Source organism: Dama dama, chromosome 31 (assembly GCF_033118175.1).
Source record: "Dama dama isolate Ldn47 chromosome 31, ASM3311817v1, whole genome shotgun sequence".
Lineage (NCBI taxonomy): Eukaryota > Metazoa > Chordata > Mammalia > Artiodactyla > Cervidae > Dama > Dama dama.
The window spans coordinates 46,442,440-46,465,979 of NC_083711.1; the positions used below are offsets into that span (position 1 = coordinate 46,442,440).

Consider the following 23,540-nt stretch of genomic DNA (forward strand, 5'->3'; position numbering starts at 1 on the left):
GACAATAGGTTGCTTTCATTTCTGATCAAAGCTTGTTGTTCCGTCACTCAATTGTCCGACTCTTCGTGACCCCATGGACTGTAGCCTGCCAAGCTCCCCTGTTCAAGGAATTTTCCAGGCAAGAATACTGGAGTGGGTTGCCATTTCCTTCTCCAGGGGATCTTCCCGACCCAGGGACTGAACCCATGTCTGTTACACTGGCAGGCAGATTCTTGACCACTGAGCCACCAGGGAAGCCCCTTCATGAGGGTTAAATTTTAAAATGCCCTCATTATTTTACAGTAATTGAAAATGATTGGATCTATATGGTTCAACAGTGCTAGTCTGCAATTTAGCGCCATCTCTGGGATAAAGAAAAACAAACTCTATTTATTTGTCGTATGGTCATCTCCTTCTCACTGGGGTCACCAATCAGTTCACCTGTGACTTACCTCCATCCATCCTCCCGAGCAACCCCCAGCCACCCCCCCCTCCCCCACACACACAACTAATACTTAGGCCTGGTAAAACTTGAATACATTACAGTCAAATTCTCGAGACCTTAATGTATCATGACCTAGACAGTAGGCACACAATGTTAATTGAACAAATAACTTCTGCCCTTTTCACTGCATCAACTTTAAACTGTGTTTCTGTCTATCCTTAAGAAATTTTCTAAAATGAGTTTTTGCTGAAAATGATATAGAAGACATTTATTCATATCATGAAATGAGGTTAGGAACCATAAAATTAAGATCTTAAAACATGTTTCTTAAGTTGCCATAAAACTCACATTCTGAAAAATCTGAAAATTATTTTAGTTGGGGGTTGCTTTCAAAGATTAGGTGAGAAGAGATTAATAGCACATTCTTTGTCACTGATTTTGTGTATTAATCAAAAATGGTTAGATATCAGTTAAATTCATATGGTTCCACCTGATTAGAATCATTAGATAGCTGCTGCTACTGCTGCTGAGTCACTTCAATCGTGTCCGACTCTGTGCGACCCCATAGACGGCAGCCCACCAGGCTCCTCTGTCCCTGGGATTCTCCAGGCAAGAGTACTGGAGTGGGTTGCCATTTCCTTCTCATTAGATAGCTGAAAACCTGTAATATTTATACATTAAGTGAAATAATCCAAGCCTTTGTATTTCAAAGAAAAAAGCCTTCAAAGGAGAGAATGACCTTAGCTACTCTGAAATACACTAAAACGACAACACATATTCAGCACCAGGGTTTATTAAGGAAGGAATCTACTGGTGAGGCTCAGGAGCTGGGTTCTGACTGAGCCTCCTCAGTGCATGTGAAAGATGAGGTGTTAGAGCAGCAGTTAGATAACTCTGGGGTAACAAGAAGCAAAGATGTTGTTTAAAATAAATAACTTCCAAATCCAAAAATGTCATGTTGGTCATTAATTTAAAAATCCCATTCCCCAAAGAGTGTTGTGCTTGTTCACCTAGCTTTTGTACCTTCCACAAAAAGTGTTGAAAGGCAGTGAAACTTCAAGAGTTAGGAAGAGGCAGAAAACTGAGTAATCAGCCATTTCACAGGCAATAATTGGCTGAAGAGTAATATCGGCTTTAAGTCAGATGCTGACTTAATTATTTAATATAGAACATAAACATCGACAGCCATTAAATGACTTTACAAAGACTAGCCATATTGGGACTCCCCTGGTGTCCAGTGGTAAAGACTTCAAGCAGCCAATCCACGGGTAAGGGGTTCGATTCCTAGCAGGGGAACTAAGATCCCACATGCCATGTGGCACTGCCAAAAGATAAAAAAGTAGCCCGGTTAGCAATGACACATGATACTATCTTAATACATGGTATGTATCATAATACATGATACTTTGAAAACATGTCTTAAAACTGAAACGTAAAAAATGGTCTCTTACTAGTGGAAGCATCCCACATTTTCTAGAAGATAAAAAAACAAACCCAAACAATAGACATAAAGACAGGCCTTCAGAGCAACAATGCAACTCCCTCAGAAAATCACAGTAATCCTCATTCAAAATCCTGTAGTGCTTTGTTATCCTAAGGTACTGAAATTTAATCAACTCAGACACTATACACAATTCTGAGTCTCTTCTCATTTTTTATTTTTTAAAAAAGACAGATTTAGGATTTTGTAAGAAATTACTGTTACATTTTTTTTTAATCTGTCAAGTACTACAGTAATGGAATAAATAAATAAGATTTTTTTAAGTTCAATGTTTATAGACATATTTATAAAAAAATGACTGAATTAGAAGACATTAAATAATGCTGACAACACACCAGGAGGGCATTAGGCAAGGAAAGGCACATCATTCCACCACAAGAGATAAAGACCATAGTCGGAAGTTAATGACCAGCCAAAGCTTTAGGTCTTGTGGTAGTTTTCCTAGCTCTGGAGGGTCATTACGGTGGAACCTTCTTTATGGTACTTAGCTGAAATAAACAGCAGTTGGAAAATTTTACTCGGTGACCTCAATGTATTATTTAAAAGAAAGCACTCTTGTAATAAGTCTGGTGTGTGAGGAGGGAAGGAACAAAAATCCAAAAAGGTTTGCTGATATTGGAAATACTATTGACATATTAAAGATTTGAAAGAAAAAAAAAAAAAGGTAAAATAAGGTTAATCGTTTTGACTGGCTGAACTGGAATTTTTGTAGTTAACAAAGTTAAAATTCCACGTAAACACTCCCTTTCTTTTAAACAGACAGTGTACAGATAAAAAACTGCAGTATTTCACTTCAGATGAGGGAAAAGGATCTTAGATGATTTCCTTATTTTAGATAGCCTAAGTCCTTGAAGACAGCACTAATATCTCTGGCTGACTGGCTGTCTAAAGTAGCAAAGTGAATCTAAGTTTTGACAATGATAAGAGGTTTCCCAAAGAAACTATAAGTTCCAGTTAAACAGATAGTTACATTACTGAAAAGTCTAACAGACATCAGTAGAACTTGCTATGGGTCAACCTCCTACTACCAATTTTCCTCACAAATTTGTGCCAAGAGTCTACCCAATTTCTTCTGTCTGGACTCTGAACCTAGATTAGTTTGACTAAAAGATGGAATCACCCAGGTTCCATTTAAATTTTAGTTGTGTTGAGAAACAACTGTCTGCATGAATAAATAAAATGGGTTTTCAGGATAAAATGGTATATCCACACACAAAAAAAGTTAAATTAAAAACAATTCAGGGGGAGATAAGGGACAATATTAATATAAAAAAAATCATAAAAACGGCAACTGTAAAGCAGGCGGTTTCCCACTCATGCCACACGATACGCCTTCATCAAGGTGTACTCCTTCCGGTTGGTGTGAGCGGCCCAGATGAAGAGAGCGGAAGCCATGAACTGCAAGGGAGCTGAGACGCAAGCCAGGCAGAAGGACCATCCGAATTCCCCAGACACATTCTCGGGCGGCTCCAGCTTCTGGTGGAGGAGTTCAATTCCGGCAACGTAACAACTCACTGAGCCCAGGGTACACAGACCTTGGAGGAAAATTGAGAGGAAAAAAAACAACACAGCTAGATAAGAGCGCGATAAGCGCTTCCCAGGCAGCATAACAAGGAAGTGACATGTGACCCCTAAGGCGGCAAGGAGGTAAAACTACGTTTGAAGAAGAGACACACCTGCAAGGAGATGGAGAACGCCTGTGGCGATGGTGGGGTACAAGCTTCGGCAGATACAAGCACAGAGTCCAATCAAAGCCCCAAAGCACATCAAACCTAGACTGACAAAAGGTAAAAGGAACTGGCAACGCCAAAGATCTGATTTCAAAAGAGAGAGAGAGAGAGAAATGAAATGTTACCATGATTTCAGTTTTCTCACAATGGCAATTTCTTTCACATTCTATTAGAACTTTTCTCAAAAACTGAGAATAGGGTGCTTTAATATTGAGGCTTTTTTCCTAAAGCACAATTTTCAAAACAGTGCTCACTTTCTTCTGACAAAAGCAAAAAGACACTATAGTGAACTGGTACTGAGGGCTTCCTATGTATCAGGCACTGTTCTATACATGCTTTGTGTATTAAACCTCCCAACATCCCTATGAAGAAGGTACTATTTACCTCCATTTTATAAATGAAGAAACTGAAAGAAGATAACTTGTACAAGGTAACACAGTAAGTGGCAGAACCAGACTGGAAGCAAAACCTTCTGGTTCTACATGCATATTTAAGTCCTTATAGGATCTCAAGGCAGGAATAACAAGTAAATGAATAGTGATTATAAAAGACCTGTTAGAAGAATATACACAAAGCACAAAGCAGAGGATCTGGTATATACCAGGCACTCAATAAATGGCAGTTTTAATTATCATAACGTCCCTCAACAACATGGGAAAAAAGCTGATGACTTTACAAAGAACCCCATTACCTTTTCAAACTATTTTAATTATTATCAATGTAAGAACATCAACTCTGAACCAAATTTTACCTTTTAGGGCTAGCTTTACTTTCTGGAACTACATCAACGTCTTTTTTCTAACTTCCCTTCAAACTCTGTTAGTAATAAACTTCCTATGCATTGACAGTGCAAAATAGAATATGTGCCATTTATTCAACATCCCCTCTCATGAAACGGCCATTCTTTGGGCAGGTTCCAGTAACTCTAATAGCCTAGAGACTAGGTCCAAATCTGAAGACAGTATTTCCCAGGCAGCCTGAGCATCGAGGAACAGAATGCTCTTAATAAGCACTTTCGTTTTTGACATCTACACTTTTGTTACCACCACCTAAAGCTAGATCAATACTTTTGGGAGGCCTGACACTTAAGCTGACTCATGTAAAGCTTGCAGTCAACTTTTTTCACATATCCCTATCTGAACACAGAAAAATGAAGTGTTTAACTTAAATATAGAAATTTATTATTTATTCCTATTAAATTTCCTCTTTAAATAGGCCTATTGATAACATCTTTTGGTGAATATAGATTCTGTCACCCAATGTATTAGCTGCTCAACTTCGTATCTGCAATTTGTAAGTACGTATCTAACTTCTAAAATATATTATCAATAGGACAGAGTTTGTTGGGATAACATTAAAGATCTTATTTTAAGTTGACACAATGTACAACGTCATCTTGTTCCAAAAACAGAGTTCAACAAAAGACATATAAAGTTATTTTCCTTTTTTCCCAACAAAGTACTCACAGGTCCGAAGCAGATCAATCCCACTATTGTGGTTTCCGGGCTCAACAAATTTCTCCATGAACTGCTCATTTAGGGTGAAACTCATGCATTTTGTGACCATATCAAATGACTCTGGAATAAGAAAAACAACCATTGCTTGTTTTTTTGCTTGTTTTAATTTTAAACATTTAACAAAAGTTTCTTTCAGTAATTATTCTCTGAAATAAAAGGTGATATGGAAAAATGTTCTCAGGAGAGCAGCCTCTTTGACCCTGAGTGACACACAGGATGGACCAATGCCCAAGAGACGAATGGTTCTCAGCAGCAGGTGTATGACATGGGTACAGGAAGGCAAAAAAAAAAGAATAAAAAAGGAGTCAAGTGAATGAGACTAGATAGTAAGACAACTACAAAGGAGGAGGGGACAAAGACTAAAATAAATAGTAACTTTGATCTTCTCCCCCAAACCTATTCCATCAGTCTTGTTCCCCATCTCAGGTAAACGACAATTCTATCCTTCTCATTCCTCAGACCAGAAACTTTATAGAGTCATTCTTGCCCATAAGCGTTTCATCAGGAAATCCTGCAGGCTCTACCTTCAACATATATCTAGGATATCTAGGATCAGGCACTGCTCAATACTACCACCCTGATCCGAGGCGTAACCATCTTTCACCTGAACTGGTTCAACAGCCTCCTAAGTCTCCTGGCTACTGTCTTGCCCAGGTACCTGTCTGTTTTCAACACATCTGCCTAGGTGGCCAGATTATCTTTCCTCTGCACAAAGCCCCACAATGGCTCCATCACACTCAAGAGTAAAATCCAAAGTCCTCATCACACCTAGAGAATCCTGCATGATTTGCCCTACTCCCACTCCCAGAATATATCTCTGACCGCCTACCCAACTCTCCCCTAGCCCCCTCCCTTCCAGCCTAGGGAATTCCTTGCTGGTTTTTGAGTATTTCAGGCATGCTCCCACCACAGGGCCCATAGGGCCCTTAGAGTTGTTCCATCCATCCTAAATGAGTCTCCCTGTTTCCACGATTACCCACAGGGTCAACTCCTTCACCTTTATCAAGTCTTTACTCAAGTGGTGTTTTCCTGCTGTAGCCTATCCTGCCTTTACTATTGAAGAACATAACTTATATGCCCACCAACATCCCCTTCCCTATGTCCCTTTATTTTGCTCTATTTTTCATAGCACATCACCTTCTAATTATTTATTCTGTTTATACTGTTATACCTGTTTATTGCCAGTCAGCCCTTATCAGAATGTTAGCTCCCCAGGACTAGGGATTTTTGTTTTTTTCCCTAACGTACTCCTAGCTCCTAGGCCCTGAACATGAAAGTGTGCAATAAATAAATAGTTGTTGACTGAATAATAAATGATTGCTAACATTCAAGTATCAAGTGCTCCTATGCTCTCATAAATAGAACTGAACATTTTAAATAAAATTCAACCAACTTTCACCTCTTTCCAATCACTTTCTTTTTTGTATAAAACCAAACTATCATCCTTCTGATGTACAGTATTTCAAGCCTATTGTGCTGTGATTTGAATACAGTATCCCCCACCAAGAGGCCAAAAGAACTAGTCATAAATATAAACAAATTTATAAAGATGTTCCCTGCAAAGCACTCTAAAGTTTCCATCTTAACAACTGGAAATTAGAATTTTTCAATGTTAAGAATGTTTACAAAATAAACCTGAGAGGTAGTTTCTTAATTTTTTTTATTCTCATAATGCATATTTTTAACCTAAAAACTCCATCAAAATGGTTGTAAAACGGTCTTAAACAAGCAGATTTAAACACAGAGTTGAAAAAAAAAAAATAAACACAGAGTTGGCCGAATTATATCCTCAAGATTTAGAGGGCAAATGATAATAACTACTAAAACACAACTACATATAAATGACTATTAATTCATATGTATTAACTTGATTTTGTATACTAGTACTTTTAACAATTACCAAGTATTTAAAATCTTCCAAAGTACTTTTCTAATTATTTTCTCATGACATGTGTGAGATTAATACAACTATTTCAATGTGTGGCTAAATAAGTACAAAGATTTAAAATGGTTTTCTCCAAAATAAGGACAGTTACTCATCCAACCAATATTAATGAGTACAATGGTAATTAATGGAAACAGGAGAGAAGATGATAGGGAAAAAGAAATACATAAGATTTATTTCTTTGGGAAGAGAAAGAACCCACAATCTTTCTTGTATATAACTGGCCATCACCGTATCACTTTCTCTATTATCGAGTAGCCACTGCAGAAAACGCAAGAGATGTGAGCTCAATTCCTGGGTGGAGAAGATGCTCTAGAGTAGGAAATGGGAACCCACTCCAGTATTCGTGCCCAGAAAATACTATGGAGAGAGGAGCGTGGCGGGCTCCAGTCCACAGGGTCACCAAGAGTCGCCCACGATGGAGTGTGCGTGCACGCAAACACACACACACACACACACACAAAGGAGACAAAAGTTACAATAAGAGAAATACCTGTCCTTTCTGGTGGGCTATACCAATATGTGTTTTGGGGTATAGTGATACACCGTCTCCACAATCCCACTGTGCCATTATATCGGAAAAGTGCATCACTGTAAGTCTTTTCATCTGCCTCATCACTAGCAAAGTCATTCCAGATGCTTTTGTTCAAATCGCTGGAATTTTCTTGAACTGGACTTCGATATTCATACCAGAAGTCTGTGCCAATTGAGGCTGCCATGTAGATGGTAGAAATGAGGCTAAGTACACAAGCAATGACAAACGCTGTAGCAAAACGGTTATCCATTCTGGCATTCAGACTGCTCTGTTTAGAAGTTGAAAAAGAAGAAAAGTTAGACTTCTAGGACAAGTACAGATTCTGAAAGGAATTATGTCAAAATCACCCTTTACCCTATTCCCCATCCCATGGCTCTTTAAAGTAATGTATAATCATTAATGAATTATTTTTAAAAAGAAGCAAGCATGTTTTAAATTAAGTTCAAAACAAAACTCATTATCATGAAAGTACTTATTGAATGCTCACATACCCAGGATGCTACGGAGACAGAAGTCTTGTTCTCTAGTCTATCACCTGCACACTAAAACAGACAACACTGAAATGGACATACACATTACAGATACAAACAGTAGACATGCCCAGAGTCAGCAATGTACCTTGCATACATTTTTAATGACAGACTGCAGAGCATTAAGTGTTCTGGGTCTGAGTGTGAAAAAGGCATTGGAAAAGGAAGCAGAGGAAATCGGCTCCTCCCAGTTTCCTCTGAACAGGGAAACCTTTTAAAACAAGGTAAAGAAAGAGTAAGGAGCTATTTAGAAGACAGCTGAAAATGTTTGTTAGCCCAGAGAGAAAGGTTGTTCCAGGCGCACGGAGGAGTAAAGAGAATAACAATATGCAGTAATGCTAGATACCAATCTGCTCCTAATCCATTAAAGCTAAGCCAAGCTCCCTTCCGCTGTCAAAGTCTTCACTCCTTCCTACCTACTCGCCCCGTTCCTTATACTTTTGAACCTCCTCATCTGGAAACTAAGATTCCCTCCTCAGCCGGAAGGAAAACTCTGAATTAGGCAAATATTAACACTCCAAAGGCGTGGACTGGGCTGAATGGCAATAGTAAATGGCCGCAGTACAATGACTCAAGGCGGATCAAGCTGAGTCAAATACTGCAAATATATACCATGAACCGCGCCAAACACCTCAAAAAGGAGCTCGAAAACAAGCTCGCAAACTGGGGTTGCCGAGTTTGGAAAATGGCAAGTGACTCAGGAGAGATCAGAGCAATCACAATCGTTAACGATGATAACTCCAGAAGTTGGGTTTGTATTTTTACTCTTTTTAATTCTTTTTCATCCTGAAGCTCTCGAATGACCTTAAAAGGTCCCGAGCACCGGGAGCGGCGGTTCGCCCAGGCCGGACGCCTGGAGCTGTCACCTCGCGGGTCGCACCCTGAGGCTGGGGGTGGTCGAGACGAACGGGCTCTGGGGCGGGGCAGCCCTGAGCGGTCCCTGGCCAGGGGCCCCAAATACCCGAGAAGGCCCCTCCCCGGAACAATCAGCCGGGGAAAAGCCGGCTATAGCCCCCCGCTCAGGACCCACACGGTCCGGGCCGCGCCCAGGGAGGGGGCCCCCTCTTCAAACTGCTGGAAGCCTCGAACGGCTACGCGACCCCCGCCCAGCGACGTCGGCCCCGCTCACTCACCGCCCATCCTCCTGCTCCGCCAGCTTCGCCCTCAAGCTCAAACCACAGCACCCTACTCTCCCCGCGCCTCCTCTGACGCACTTCCCTGCAGAGCCCGCCCCCTCCATAACTCCCGCGCCTCCGCCTCCGCCTCCACCCCGGGCCGGGCCTGGCCCCGGAGCCGAGGGGACTTGTGGGAGTTGTAGGAGGGACAGAGGGAAAGCTGCGGGGCGCGGCAGACGGCATTCCCGGCGCCGGGCGCGGCGCATTGTGGGAGATGTAGTTCAGCTTCCGAGGTGCGCAGAAGGGAGGTCTGAGCTGATTGTTTCTTGTAGTTTACCACGAAGGTCCACCGAGTGAGGCGAGGTGTTTCGGGTCACTACGAGTCATTAATTATGACTAATGTGATTCAGATTTTTCCAGTTGTGCTTTCCCTACCACCACCCTACTTGTGAAACAACGATGCGATTATCCTTTGAAAACAGTAACCCAATAATTTAAAAACTCCTACAGCCTCACTCCCATTGCAGCAGGTAGTCTTTCTGGTTTTATGGCTTAAGTTTAGACTAAGAAGGATGTAACCTGACAGAGTCCCTTGGACTGCAAGGAGATCCAACCAGTCAATCCTAAAGGAAATCAATCCTGAATATTCATTGGAAGGACTGATGCTGAGCTGAATCTCCAATACTTTGGCCACCTGATGTGAAGAACTGACTTATTTGCAAAGACCCTGATGCTGGGAAAGATTGAAGGCAGGAGGAAAAGGGGAAGACAGAGGATGAGATGGTTGGATGGCATCACCGACTCAATGGACATGAGTTTGATTAAACTCTGTAAGTTGGTGATGGACAGGGAGGCCTGGAGTGCTGCAGTCCATGGGGTCGCAAAGAGTTAGACGTGACTAAACAACTGAACTGAACTGAACCTGACAGAAGGCATCCAAATAGAATGTAATGACATTCTTCAGGTTTCATATAATTTTTGGCTGCTTTCTCTTAAAGGCAAATGATATTTTCTCTTTGTTGTAGTAAAGCTTCCTTTTTAAATAAATTGGTTAAACTATTAATACCAAGCATCTCAGATATGTCAAAAAAGTGAATACTTTTTAAATGTAGTATGAAAAAGACTGAATTTTGGAGAATATTGCATTAAGCAGGTAAGGTCATGAGTGACCTCAGAGATTGCAGGTGGCTGTACAGCAAGGGGCGGCAGAGGATGAGATGGTTGGATGGCATCATCTGCTCAGTGGACACGAATCTGAGCAAACTGGGGGAGATAGTGAAAAACAGGGAAGCCTGGTGCTGAAGTCCACTGGGTCGCAAAGAGTTGGACATACATGACTTAAGCGGCTGAACAACAAGAAGCAGGGCACAGAGGCAACGAAAGGATTCTAAGGCTTCAAGTCCTGCATAGAAATCCACAAACAAGAAACAGTGACATCTCTTTAGTGACCCATGTGGACCCAAGAATGTGCTCTGAGAACAGCAAATGTCGGATTTCTCAACAGATATCTACAGAGACCGGGCTTGCCAGGTGGCTCAGTGGTAAAGAATCTGCATGCAATGCAGGAAATGTAGGTTCAGTCCCTGGGTTGGGAACATCCCCTAGAGAAGGAAATGGCAACCCACTCCAGTGTTCATACCTGGGAAACCCCATGGACAGAGGAGCCTGGCAATCTACAGCCCATGGGGTCTCAAAAGTCAGACTCAACCTATCGACTAAACAACCACCACCTATGGAGACAGTCAACTCAAGGACCAGCAGGACTCTCAAACACTCCCTCATCCCCCAAATCCCTTTGAATTTGGCCACAGCACAGGAAAAAAGTGGGAGCCCTAATCTGATACTAAATTTCTACCACCCTGATAGACTGAAGGTGTATCATTTGTTTTTCTATTTTTAGCCATATTTCTTTTGCCAGAATTGGTGAACTGGTATTCACATCCAGTACATAATTAAAATAAGGTAATAGCCAAGTATAATATTCAAAACTACCAGAATTTCATGTAGGATATCTGATCAAAGGAGAAGTTTGTTAGAGGCACCAACTAGAGAAAATGGTGGAGGTGCCCAGGCAAATTGTTAATGCATAATAAAACTCCTCAATGCATTTGTTCACCAGGAAATGTTTTCACCCATTGGCTTCATTAGAAATTCCCTACCTTCTCTCTCGAGTGAAGTGGAACTATATCTCTAGAGAAGTTACATGGTAAATAAAACCAGGTCAAAGAGAAGTTTGAAAAAGGAAGAGGAAGACACCGCCTCAATCCACAAACAAGGAAACTGAGCCCAGGGAATAACTGACTTCAAGCTGGAATATTGGGGTGAGCTGACTAGCTTTGTGACATTAGAGAATTTACTTAACCTCTTTAAGTCTCAGTTTATTTTTATCTAAATTATGATGTTGACAATAGCACCTATTCCATGGGATCATTGTGAGAATTAAATGAGAAAATACATATAAAATACCCAGTCTAGAGCCTGGGGCATACTAGACAATTGCTAAACTATTAGTATTTGCAACTATTTGTTCAACACCTATAATCTTTGAATAGGGGCAATATAAACACCTCTTTAAAGCTCTCAATTCCCCTGGAGGCTGGAAGTAAGCCATTTATGTTGGTCCCTGCTCACTTCAGGAAGTTTAGGAACCTCGGTGGTGGTTGTTGTTTGTTGTTTAGTTGCTCGGTCGCGTCAGACTCTGCGACCCCATGGACTGTAGCCCACCGGCTCCTTTGTCCATGGGATTTCCCAGGCAAGAATACTGGAGTGAGTTGCCATTTCCAACCTCTGGACCAACTGCCAAATGGCTAGGAAGGACTTGCCAGGACCAGGTTTTGGGCATCCTCGCTCAGCTTCACTCAGGAGATTACCGGGCTGGGCTCATGGCATATGAAAGTCCTCATGATTCAGCAGATGGGTGTGTCTGGAGAGACCTTCAAAGGAGGATGACGCTTTCAGCTATGAAATCTGCAGAATGCCTAGAAAACACGACACATTTCAGTCAGCACTTTAGCATGGACCTGGGAGTGCCTGCACGCTTGAGGTTGGGACCTTCCTGCCCACTGAGCCCAGAGGACTCCATCACACCCAGTACCACCAAGCGCACGGCCATGTTTCTGGTCTATCTTTACATCTTGGGGTTTCTGTCTTCTATCTATGCTAGCTGCTCATGTGGATAAGCAAAATAAATACTTAATAAATTCATGCAGTTAAATTTGTCTTCATTTCATACTGCACTGTTTGGCGAACAGTAGCTTCCCTGATGTATTTTCATATAAAGATGATTTAGTGCAACCAAGTACAGATTATGAAATTTAGAGTTAAAAGCAAAGTTGAGCTAGTCCTTTGGCTTAACTTGTTAAGGATGGTTATGAAGGTATTGTAATTATACTCTACTTTAAATAAACCAAAAATCTAGTTATGCAGATATTATAACTTGTTTTTATTATGTGCTTACAAAAACAACTCTTTATGCGAGAATTCCCTCCAATACAAAACTCCCTAATATACTTAAATATTACTTTTAATTGTACCTTAAGTAATTAAAAATTATATTAAGCAAAATATATATTCCTTATATTTTTCTCATCTAGTTTTGTCCTGATTGTTTTCATTATGAACTTTGGAGTGCAGAAAGAAGGAAAATAGAAAAATATCAAGTTCTAGGTTCTAATCAATAATGATCCTCAAAAAGATGTATCAGTCTTTGAATTTCTTTGTACCGATTCACTACAGAACAATGCAAAGTTAATCAAGGACAAGGCAAATAAAAAGTGTGTCCAAAATAGCTCTTTCCTTTTAATAATTCCTGTCGGATGTTACACAGAGAAAAAAAACAAACTATAGTTGTTCAGATGTCTATGTTTCTGAAGGACAGAGAATGGACCATGTGTAAACGAGAAGTTTAATTTGTCCTTTATTTTAAAATTATCAGTGTGAATCTTTGGTAGATAACCTCTTTCTGGGTCCCAGTGTCCTCATTAGTTAAATGGTTGTACTAGATGATCACTAATATCACTTAAAGCTGTACAGTTTTATTAATCATAATTCTGCTAGAAGAAAGTGTAGCTCTGAAGTATGGTTGCTATAGGTCCACAGCATTGCAGTTTCATTGGGAAATGCATGTATCCTATACCTCCAGCGAAGTAAAATACAAGAAGACAGAGTGGGAAATGTAGATGGACAAAGAAAAAGGATGAAAGCTGCATGCATGCTGATTAGAAAAGATACAGCAGTTCAGACCTTTGCTGCTTCAACAAAATCAGTAATCATGGAAAATGGAAGCTGTCTGAGAAGTTTGTGAAAAGTACTTACTCATCGCAGATGATTCAAAACTCAAGCTAATTCAGTCCAGCTCTGCAAACACTTATTGACCACCAATTGCATACCAGACAATATGCTGGGTACCAGAGACAAAAATTGCTGTACGTAGCCTAAACCCAGATTAAATCAACAATTATGAAGAAGCCTGAAGTGTAGGTGCCTAGAATACTATGGTCACTGCTGTTTAGGTAAACATGAGATACTAAGAGAGAAAAAAAATCCAACATATGAAGTTGGGGATAATAGCAAATAGGTACCACTTAATTTGGCATGATATAGTACATTATATTGCATTAAACTCTCCTGTCAGAATAAAAAATAAATAACCCAGTATAAACAGAGCTCTTAAACTGGACTATTTAAATGGTTATACATGTTATGATACTCAAATAAGAAATGGACAAGCAAGTGTTTCTAACAGATGAATATACAATCACTCTATCTGATAAGATTTATGAAAAACAAATAGTTTGCTTCATGATCTTTGTCATTTACCCTGGGACAAAACAGTACAGCATATATGAAGAGATTTCTTTCTGCTGGGCCATCTACTACGTAATGTAATGAATCCTAACTAATATGGGGGTCAGAATGCTTGATAGAGAAGAAACAGAAGTAATATATCACAGTGCCAGTTGGGGTGGCTGTATTCACACAAAACCTCCAATCTACCCATGAAGCAGAGGCTGTAAATCACAGCTATGACTGAATGATGATAGTAGATCCACTCGGGCAGATGCCTCAGTGGACAAAAGCTTACTTTCTCCCCATTTTTAACATTCAAGTCAGTTCTGAACATATCTCAGGAATAGGACACAGAGTAAGGGAGGGTTTAGAAGTCTAAATTAATTCCTAAAAATTTCTGAGATCCAGACCAGAAGATTTCTAAGAAGTTCGAACTTAGAGGTGATTTTTAAACTTTTAAAAAAATTAGCCAAAAAAATAACAAACATAATGTATAAAGATGGTTAAGATGTGTGAGTTACAACAGTGGCCCTAAACTTTAGTGTGTTTAAGAATCATGGAGTGCTTATTAAAGCCCTAGACTCCACTCCTAATGACTCTGATTCAATAGCTCTGGGACCAGGTTCAGAAAGCTACAGTTTAGTAGGTATCCCAGGGGACTCTGACGTGGATAATGTGGTCTAGCACCCACAAATTCAAAACAATGACTTTAAGGGGCCAAAAAAATGACTACAGTTGGGTAATTACTATAAGCTTGAGGCCAGTGGAATGATATCAGATGGTCTCTGCCTTTAAGTTGCTCATGACCAGCTCAGGAGGTCAGACACCAAAACAACTTACCATGTGAAATGAGGTAATAAGTAGTTTACAAGTAGGATTGTGAAAGGTCTTAGAACATACAAAGGTGTAAGCAATCATCTCTGTTACCGAAAGGATGAGGGAGGGAGTATATCTTTTCTGGAAAAATAATTCTTAAGAGGTGACATGTGTGCTGTAATTCAGTTACTGATATTTATAGCTTACTCTTTTTTGTTTTGTTTTTTTTGTTTTTTTTTCTGGTGATCACCTGTTCATACTGCCTTTTCATATGTTTATGGTGTCCAGTGTTGTTTTTGAGTTTTGGTCTATTTGGTTTCTTCATGTTTATTTCAAAGGGCATTCAAGGTTAAAAATGATCGTCATTCAGGACTTATTTAGAACTATGACCTCTCCTACTCTATCTAGTCAGCTTTTATCGTGGGTTCTGACTTATAACAGCTTTATACTCTTTGAGTTATTAAAAGGCCAGAACTATGCTGTTTGGGCTTCCCTGGTGGCTCAGCGGGAAAGAATTTGCCTGTCCTGCCGGAGCTGCAGGAGACTCGGTTAGATCTCTGTGGGTCTGGAAGATCGCCTGGATGAGGGCATGGCCACCCAATCCAGTATTTTTGTCTGGAGAATCCCATGGACAGAGGAACCAGAAAGAAGGGTCCTTAGGGTCGCAGGTGGACATGACTGAAGCAACTCAGCATGCACGCTCACAGTATGCGATTTGTTCCCTTTTTTGGCTCAAAACAATTTTCCAACTCAGGTTCCAAGATACTGTTGATCTGCGATGGGTATTCTCACACTGCAGCATTCTACCACTAATTACCATAATCCAAAGTGACTATATGATAAAGCAAATCATTTTGCCTACAGCTGCTTCAAAGTTTACTGAGGAAGTCAGACTTATTTGAGATAATTGACATCAGCAGGCCAATAACTTTGGAATGCTGAAAGAAAATTTAAGGCCTGAAGAATAAATGTACAGCCAGATGTGATCCTCTGGAGTATGAGCCTAAACTCTTTTCTATTGTTACAATAATTGTATGCAGAATTCCTGAGATATATCTAAAATTTGTTTAATATTTTAGGCCTACAATCAACATTGTCTCTTTAAATAGCAGAACTTCTGGCTGAAGAATGTGAAGTTCTAATAGTACAATTAAGGTACATTTACAAGTAAACTTTAAAATATCTACATATATAATAGCTTCTTTAATGCAAACACACACACAGATAGTGTTTAAATACTTGAATCTTTTACGTTTACTTCATCAATCCTTTTCAAGTAAACATTGTCCTACTTCAAACTGACAGACTGAGTTATTCTATTAAATATTTAAGGCTTGCCCAGTGGGAAAGATTTCTATCCCAGAAATGTCAAAAAGTTAATTAGTATATCTCCTCTGCAGCCTATACTTAGGGAAAGATATGGCCTCCCACACTCCCTCAGGGACAACGCAGAGCAGCCTAGGACACAAAAGAAGACAGACTGAGGCCCATAAATCAACTCCCTGGTGACTTTCTGGAGCTGCCCCAGATCAGGGGAGCCCTCCCCCTTCCCTGACCCAGACTGCAGGCCTGAGACAGAATAGAACATGGCAATCAAACATGGCAGGAGGGAACCCAGCAGGCAGGATCGTTCTTTACAACATGTTAATTCATTACGGAAGGAACACAAATTCAGTGGAAAGGACTTCAAATGTTTAGCAACTATATTTTCTTCTATGCAATAGTAATATCAACCCAAAACTGTAATTTTGAGGGTGACATGAGATGGAGGGACAGTGAGAAGGACACAAGAGTGGGAGGGAGCCTTGAGCTACTTCGGCCAGTAAAGAATTGAAATAGGAGTCGGCTTCAGAATTTGTCGTGTTTTACTATGGTCTTCCTAAATAAAGGGGAACAGGTGAGAGAAAAATATGATAGAGTCTGTCTGCTACTAGGCTGACCCTCAAGTGTTTTGAATGAACCTCAAATCTTCCTTCTGTAGTGCTTTCCCTTTATACTGGCCACTGCATCGTAATGTCAACTAACATATGGTTGTCGGTTGCCAAGTCAGTCATCCCAAAAGGGAAGTTCACTGATGTGTGGAGGCACTTATCGAAAAGTCAGAGTTCAGAAGCTAAAAAATCAGTCCTATCAAAGTGAAGTGTAAAAAGGAGTACATCAGAGGGAATCTAGAGACTGGTGGAGGATAGTTATTTGAGGGTTCATAAGGAGAATTCCTTCAAGGATATTATTCAAGGATATTAATGCTAACAAAAGGAAACTGTGTTGGTTGAATTACAGTAACAGAAAACAATGGAAAAATAGCAGTTTGTGGCTTTTAAACCTGTGTTTGTAAGCTGCATAAATAACAACAGTGCCTGCAATTAAACCCCAATGAATTCATCCTTGCTAAATTATACTGGATCAAAGTAACATTTCCAAAACACCTACTAGGTGCAAGGTACTATGCTAATTGCAGTGAAAAACATTTTAAATAATAATACAAACACAAGACATGGTCCCAGGATTTGGGTATTTTTAAAAACTTACTGAACAAGACAGGATCTATTATGCATGAACTGAAAGAGTCAAATAAATGAAAAGGAACTAGTTGGAATCATAATGTTTGCCATAGATGCAGACTGGTATGATTTGGGAAAATTTCAGTTTACTCTACATGCAATGGAAGGCTATTGAAAAGTCTTCATATTCCACCAACAGTATAATTGAAAAGAGTACCTTGAGCATCACCACCTTAAAATTCTAAAAGTAAAACAAGATCTCGTCTGTGAAACAGAAGGCTAGATCAAAAGGATTCTCAATGTTAGAAAGCAAAGATGTCTTTAAATTAAAGTAGGTAGGAGAAAAAAAGTTAATTTATCTCCTAACTTCTGGATTTAAAGAAATAAATTGAATACCTTGAAGAAAAAAGCCAAAGAGCACCTCAGTTTTCTGTGTGTGTGTGTGTGTGTGTGGTATATTAGTTGTTCAGTCATGCCTGGCTCTTTGCAGACCCCATGGGCTGTAGCCCGCCAGGCTCCTCTGCCCATGGAATTCTCGAGGCAAGAGCATTTCTGGAGTGATTGCCACGCCCTCCTCCAGGAGATCTTCCTAACCCAGGTATTGAACCTGAGTCTCCTGCATTGCAGGCAGATTCTTCACCATCTGAGCCACCTCCTGGGCAAATGCAAATAAAGCAAACCATAACCACAACCACCCAGCACCTATCAGGGTGGTGTTCCTTGTGGGCCCTCTCTGAGGGTTGGTAGAAACTGTGTTTTTTAATCTCTGTTTTTATGCTTGTCCCAAGATCTTTTAAGGAAGGGGGTGGGGCAGGGGGAAGAGGCAGACACTGTATAAAAGAAGCTGCCTTGAGAATTTTTCTAAAATACATAACAGAAACTTCCTAGGTTAGGAAACTTACCAGATTTGGCAGCTGATGGACCCAGTGATGGACCCAGAAGCAACCCCGGTTTACTTGGAATATTTTTTTGTTACAAGCCACAATCCTGATATTGAAGAGACCCACTCCCATGTTCCTTATACATCAGTCTTCCTTCCGGTCTTCTACACAGCTGTGTTCCTGATTGGAGTGTCCGGGAACCTCATTCTCATGAGCGCACTGCATTTCAAACGGGGCAGCCGAAGACTGATCGACATCTTTATCATCAACCTGGCTGCCTCCGACTTCATCTTCGTCATCACCTTGCCTCTCTGGGTGGATAAAGAAGCATCTCTGGGGCTGTGGAGGACAGGCTCTTTCCTGTGCAAAGGAAGCTCCTACGTGATCTCAGTCAACATGCACTGCAATGTCTTCTTGCTCACCTGCATGAGTGTGGACCGCTACCTGGCCATCGTGTGTCCTGCTGTATCCAGGAAAGTCAGGAGGAGAGACTGTGCCTATGCTGTCTGTGCCAGTGTCTGGTTTGTCTCCTGCCTCCTGGGGTTGCCTACCCTTCTGTCCCGGGAGCTTACCCTGATTGAGGGTAAACCATACTGTGCAGAGGAGAGGGCCACTCCCAGCAAACTGACTTGGGCCCTGGTGGCCTTAATTTTCACCTTTTTTGCCCCTTTGGTGAGCATTGTGACCTGCTACTGTTGCATCACAAGGAAGCTGTGTGCCCATTACCAGCATTCAGGAAAGCATAACAAAAAGCTGAGGAAGTCCATAAAGATCATCTTTATCGTCGTGGCAGCGTTTGTCCTCTCCTGGCTGCCCTTCAACACGTTCAAGCTCCTGGCTATCGTCTCTGGGTTGCAGGAAGAACTCTACCTGTCCTCAGCTTTTCTGCAGCGGGGGATGGAGGTGTGCGGGCCGATGGCATTTGCAAACAGCTGCGTCAACCCCTTCATCTACTATGTCTTTGATGGCTACATCCGCCGGGCCATCGTGCGCTGCCTGTGCCCTTGCCTGAAGAACTATGACTTTGGGAGCAGCACTGAGACATCAGACCTCACGAAGGCTCTCTCCAACTTCATACATGCAGAAGATTTTGCCAGAAAGAGGAAGAGGTCTGTGTCACTCTGAAAAGGACAGTGACATTTCGAGCTCTGTGGATGGGGTTGAAGGGTTCATTTGTGCCCAAGATAAAGAAAGAAGAAAAATATTGCTATAGTATTCATATTGCTTATGAATACAAGGAAGTGTTAATTTTTAAAGAGATACCTAGAAGGTCTCAGTGTTCACGGATATAATTAGGTTATTTGCTGTTTTTTGTTTGTTCGAGCTGAATAGCTTTATTTGACCCTTGTCAGTCAAGTTCACTGGGCAAAATACAACTTTTATACATCTTGAACTCTGAGATAAGGCTCCTGCTTGGACCAGTTCCTTTCTTCATGGGTGTTAATGCATAATCCAGCCTTTTCCTCTCTCAGGAAACTTGATCCACACCACCCATCATACTGGGCTCCAGAGTGGACTGCATGTAAAGGATTCCGCCCAGTTGTAACTGGTGAGAAATATGGTGACAATGCAGATTTTAAAAAACTGTAATATACCTGTGCTCAGTAATTACTTGTTCCTGAATAATGAAGGTTCTGGCCTTAATCTTTGACACTTAATTTGGTGATTCCATACCACCTTCCAACATTGTCTTTCACCCTATACCATTCACAGTGACTTTAGGCTGGTGAAACCTCATGGGGAAAAAATCATTTTGTATTGTGTTTATAATTTAGGACTTACTTTACCACTTGGTCTTCAAGAATATTTTGACATAGAATAAGCTTTGACTTCTGTTTTCCTTATAAGATATATTGGTTAAAATGTATCTCATTATAATGGTGTAATAACTACTTTTCAATGAGGTTTTACTGTGCTCTTGTTTTCCTTTTAGCCTTTATAAATTAGGATATGACTTTGTTTTAATTACATGTTTTTAATTACCCAGTTATCTAGTTATCAAATAAAAATGTTACTACTACTATAATTGGAGGTCATCTAATGCTTAGCTACACCCTCATGCAGATTATCATTTTGTATTTTAATTAAAATGTTAATGCTGCACATTCCCTAGAGCATCATTTGCTTGGTGTTTGTAATTTCACAATTTGATCCAATAATATAGGAAGACAGAATGCTCAGTATTCAGGTAAAGGGGAAAATCTGTAACAAAAATGTTACTGATATTTTACATGCAGTTTTTTGAAACTCAGAGACCTTGCAGAACTCCTTCAACTGATAAATATTTACTGAGCCAATTCATACCTACATTTCTTTTAAAAATTTGAAGTGAAAATATAATTAGCAGCAACCACAAAAGACTGCAGCAGCAAGCCTACTATTGAAAATACCTTTCGATTCAAGATAAAGTAGGTTTTTTACCTCTACTGTTGACACAAATGAACTACTATTTTAGTTTTAAATGTTAGGTTTGAAAACCAGAGAAAGCTTCAAATCTTTTCAGAGACTAGATAATTCAGGATCATCCTCTGTACCTTAATATTAAGAGAAATCTCAAATATTGGGCATCTTCTTATAGTGTGTTTAGAGGTTTTGGGTTTTATAAATTGGTTAATTTATGAATTTCTCTTAAATTTTTATTAAATAAAAATATAATTTCATTATAAAAGTATTCATCTACATTGTATTAATTGCTATGAACATATCAATTAACACTGATAACCTAACAGTGTTTTAACAAATTATCATAGATATAGAAATAAAAAGACTGTAAATCATAAGAAATAAATTTTCTTGGAAAGCTTCAAAAGTGAATTCAACATAATTAAATAGATTGCCAAGCGTTAAGTAAAAACAAAATACAAGATATTTACTTTTCAAAAACAAATCAACAAAAGCACGGTAACTCATCAATGCCTTTGAGAAATGCTACCTTTAGAAAACAGCCCAGTCAATCAGCTGCAGTATTTGTTAGGAAATGAGAAAACCTGGGTTACTTGGTTTAACTTCACCTTTAATATTGGGACATTGAACAAATCATTTTAATCTTTCATATCTAAATGTCATTGGTAATATCCATGTCCATAGCATCCTTAAGTTTATTTTAAGACTAATAAATACAACTGAAAAGTTTCCTTAAATAATAAAAAGTTATGTAAAATGATGGTTTTTATCATTAATTATTGAATGTTACATAAAAATTTCCAAACTAGATTATCAAATGACTCTTAATCATTTTCATTTAACAAATATTAGAGTCTATCTTATACTGTCGTACTTTTAAATACTTTAAGTGGATATGCTGTGTGCCTTATAAAAATTTTAGCATATTTTATATTCATAAGGTACCAGCGATGGAAGGAATATAGGCATAATTTTACAGAGAGCATAACTCTGATAGAAAAAATTATAAATGTAATTAGTTGGTATATCACTATGAAAAGTTGCCACAGTAAAGCTCGCCATTAAAGCCTCTGAATAAGAAGTTGTCTGATAACTTGTAATTAATTTAAAAACTAAGGCACACACAGTCACAAACACACATTTAGTCCATTTGGGCCATATAGAAAGATAAAAACTAACCTGACATTCCTGGGAGTCCCACAGTTCGTCCTCTCTAACAAGTCAAAATTACCTCAGAGCAAGCACAACACTCAAGTAAGAACAGTCTTGAAGGAAGCTATGTGCGTGACTGAAAGGAGATATAAGTTACTAGGGGTCACAGTTAATTTTTAAATAGACACAGAAATACACAGTATGATGGGAAGCTGAGTAAAAGAAATCTTCCTGTGATTCATCTTGACTCCTCAAATCATTCTCTATTCCCCCAAGAGATATCAGAAGTGAGAAATGACTTATCAAGTGCACATGCCACGCAGAAAAGTGAGGCTCAGTTTTCCTGCAGAGCTCATTCACAAAAGTCAAGCAATAGTAAAAGAATTACAAGTTTGTTTCTCAAAGAGCCGCTGATGGAGCCTGCTATCAAGATGATGCCTCCACCGTGAGAGAGAGCTGTGCCATCCAGAGGAAAAGGAGAAGGATAATCTTCCCTACTGGGATATTTGTAAATGGTACTGGATTCAATTGCTTTCCACAGAGCTTGTAGGTTGGATTATCCCTTGCAAATGCCTGTTCTTATTTTCTGTTCTTTTCTTTGAATCAACATTCTTTGCTTTTATCGATGCTATGAGTAAGCAGTTACGACTAGACTTTACATGTCAGCAGACAGAAAAAAACTACTCCACTTTGACTTTTCATTGCAGATGAGTGTCTCTTGTCTCTTATATTTGTCAGTTTCTTAACAGCTACATTTCCAAAATGTATCCGATAAGTGGAAATTTCATCCTCAGATTGATTAAACTTCAACATTAAAACTTTAAATATCTGATGTGTCAAACTATTAGCAAAGTGAAAGTTCCTATGACAAGTTGAAACACCATAGTATATGAACTCACCTAAAATGTTCATTTATTAATCTAAAAGTGGAAGGAGATATTCTGTTACTTGACAAGCATTATTAACCTAAAAAGTTCTTGGTTTATGTATATGAGTATCAAATTTCTAAGATCCAATGGCACTTTAAAATTACAGTGGAACCTTTTCTGAGTTGGACACATGTAATTAAGTTGAATGGTCATTGTTTCAGGCAAGTAGCCCATTTGAAGGATTTATATGATACAATGTTCATATTATTTTTGTAATGCTCTGCAGACCCAGTAAAGATATCATCACAGGCATATTCTTTCCAGCTGAGCCAAAAGAGAAACCCAAGAATACTGGACTGGGTAGCCTATCCCTTCTCCAGTGGATCTTCCTGACCCAGGAATCAAACCAGGGTCTCCTTCATTGCAGGAGGGTTCTTTACCAACTAAGTTATCAGCAAAACCCTAAGATATCATCAACCTGACATTATTCAGTGATTTTTTTCCTTTTCTAATTAAGAGGATTTAATAATTAGCTAGTTTACTATCACTCCCATTTTAACAAGAGTTAGGCTTCCTCTATGAGTACTTCATGTTTGTCAATATTGATGGAAAATTTAGCATTTTTATCTGCTAGCCTCTATCAACAGAGTCGGACATGACTGATGCGACTTAGCATGCATGCATGCACTGGAGAAGGAAATGGCAACCCACTCCAGCATTCTTGCCTGGAGAATCCCAGGGACAGGGGAGCCTGGTGGGCTGCGGTCTATGGGGTCTCACAGAGTCAGACACGACTGAGGCGACTTAGCAGCAGCAGCAGCAGCCTCTATAAA

General features: G+C 39.7%; 2 protein-coding genes across 7 annotated transcripts; one reads left to right on the forward strand and one right to left on the reverse strand.

The window, feature by feature from the left end:
• Positions 1-2,058: 2,058 nt before the first annotated feature.
• CLDND1 (claudin domain containing 1) lies at positions 2,059-21,988 on the reverse strand. Of its 6 annotated transcripts, none has more exons than XM_061134181.1 (6): positions 21,866-21,988; positions 12,168-12,275; positions 7,611-7,920; positions 5,122-5,232; positions 3,602-3,739; positions 2,059-3,460 (listed from the first exon to the last, which is right to left on the reverse strand). In XM_061134181.1, exons 2-6 carry the CDS (start codon positions 12,198-12,200, stop codon positions 3,240-3,242), a joined length of 813 nt encoding a protein of 270 aa, XP_060990164.1. In that variant the 5' UTR covers positions 12,201-12,275; positions 21,866-21,988; the 3' UTR covers positions 2,059-3,239. The 6 variants fall into 6 exon arrangements, with proteins under 6 accessions (XP_060990164.1, XP_060990161.1, XP_060990163.1 ...); XM_061134178.1 differs by lacking the exons at positions 12,168-12,275; positions 21,866-21,988 and adding exons at positions 8,144-8,194; positions 9,316-9,363; XM_061134180.1 differs by lacking the exons at positions 12,168-12,275; positions 21,866-21,988 and adding exons at positions 8,144-8,187; positions 9,316-9,331.
• Positions 18,171-21,446, forward strand: GPR15 (G protein-coupled receptor 15). The gene has a single exon (XM_061134177.1). It carries the CDS (start codon positions 18,320-18,322, stop codon positions 19,406-19,408), a length of 1,089 nt encoding a protein of 362 aa, XP_060990160.1. The 5' UTR covers positions 18,171-18,319; the 3' UTR covers positions 19,409-21,446.
• Positions 21,989-23,540: the final 1,552 nt, after the last annotated feature.

Bases quoted from the DNA above. Each gene is read 5' to 3' on its own strand.
- CLDND1 (XM_061134180.1), bottom strand. The intron at 7,921-8,143 runs GTATGTGAGCAT...ACTTCTAAACAG, and splicing joins CTGTCTCCGTAGCATCCTGG to AGCAGTCTGAATGCCAGAAT. The intron at 3,740-5,121 runs GTGAGTACTTTG...TTTTGAAATCAG, and splicing joins GATTGATCTGCTTCGGACCT to ATCTTTGGCGTTGCCAGTTC.
- GPR15 (XM_061134177.1), top strand. From the start codon at position 18,320: ATGGACCCAGTGATGGACCCAGAAGCAACCCCGGTTTACTTGGAATAT.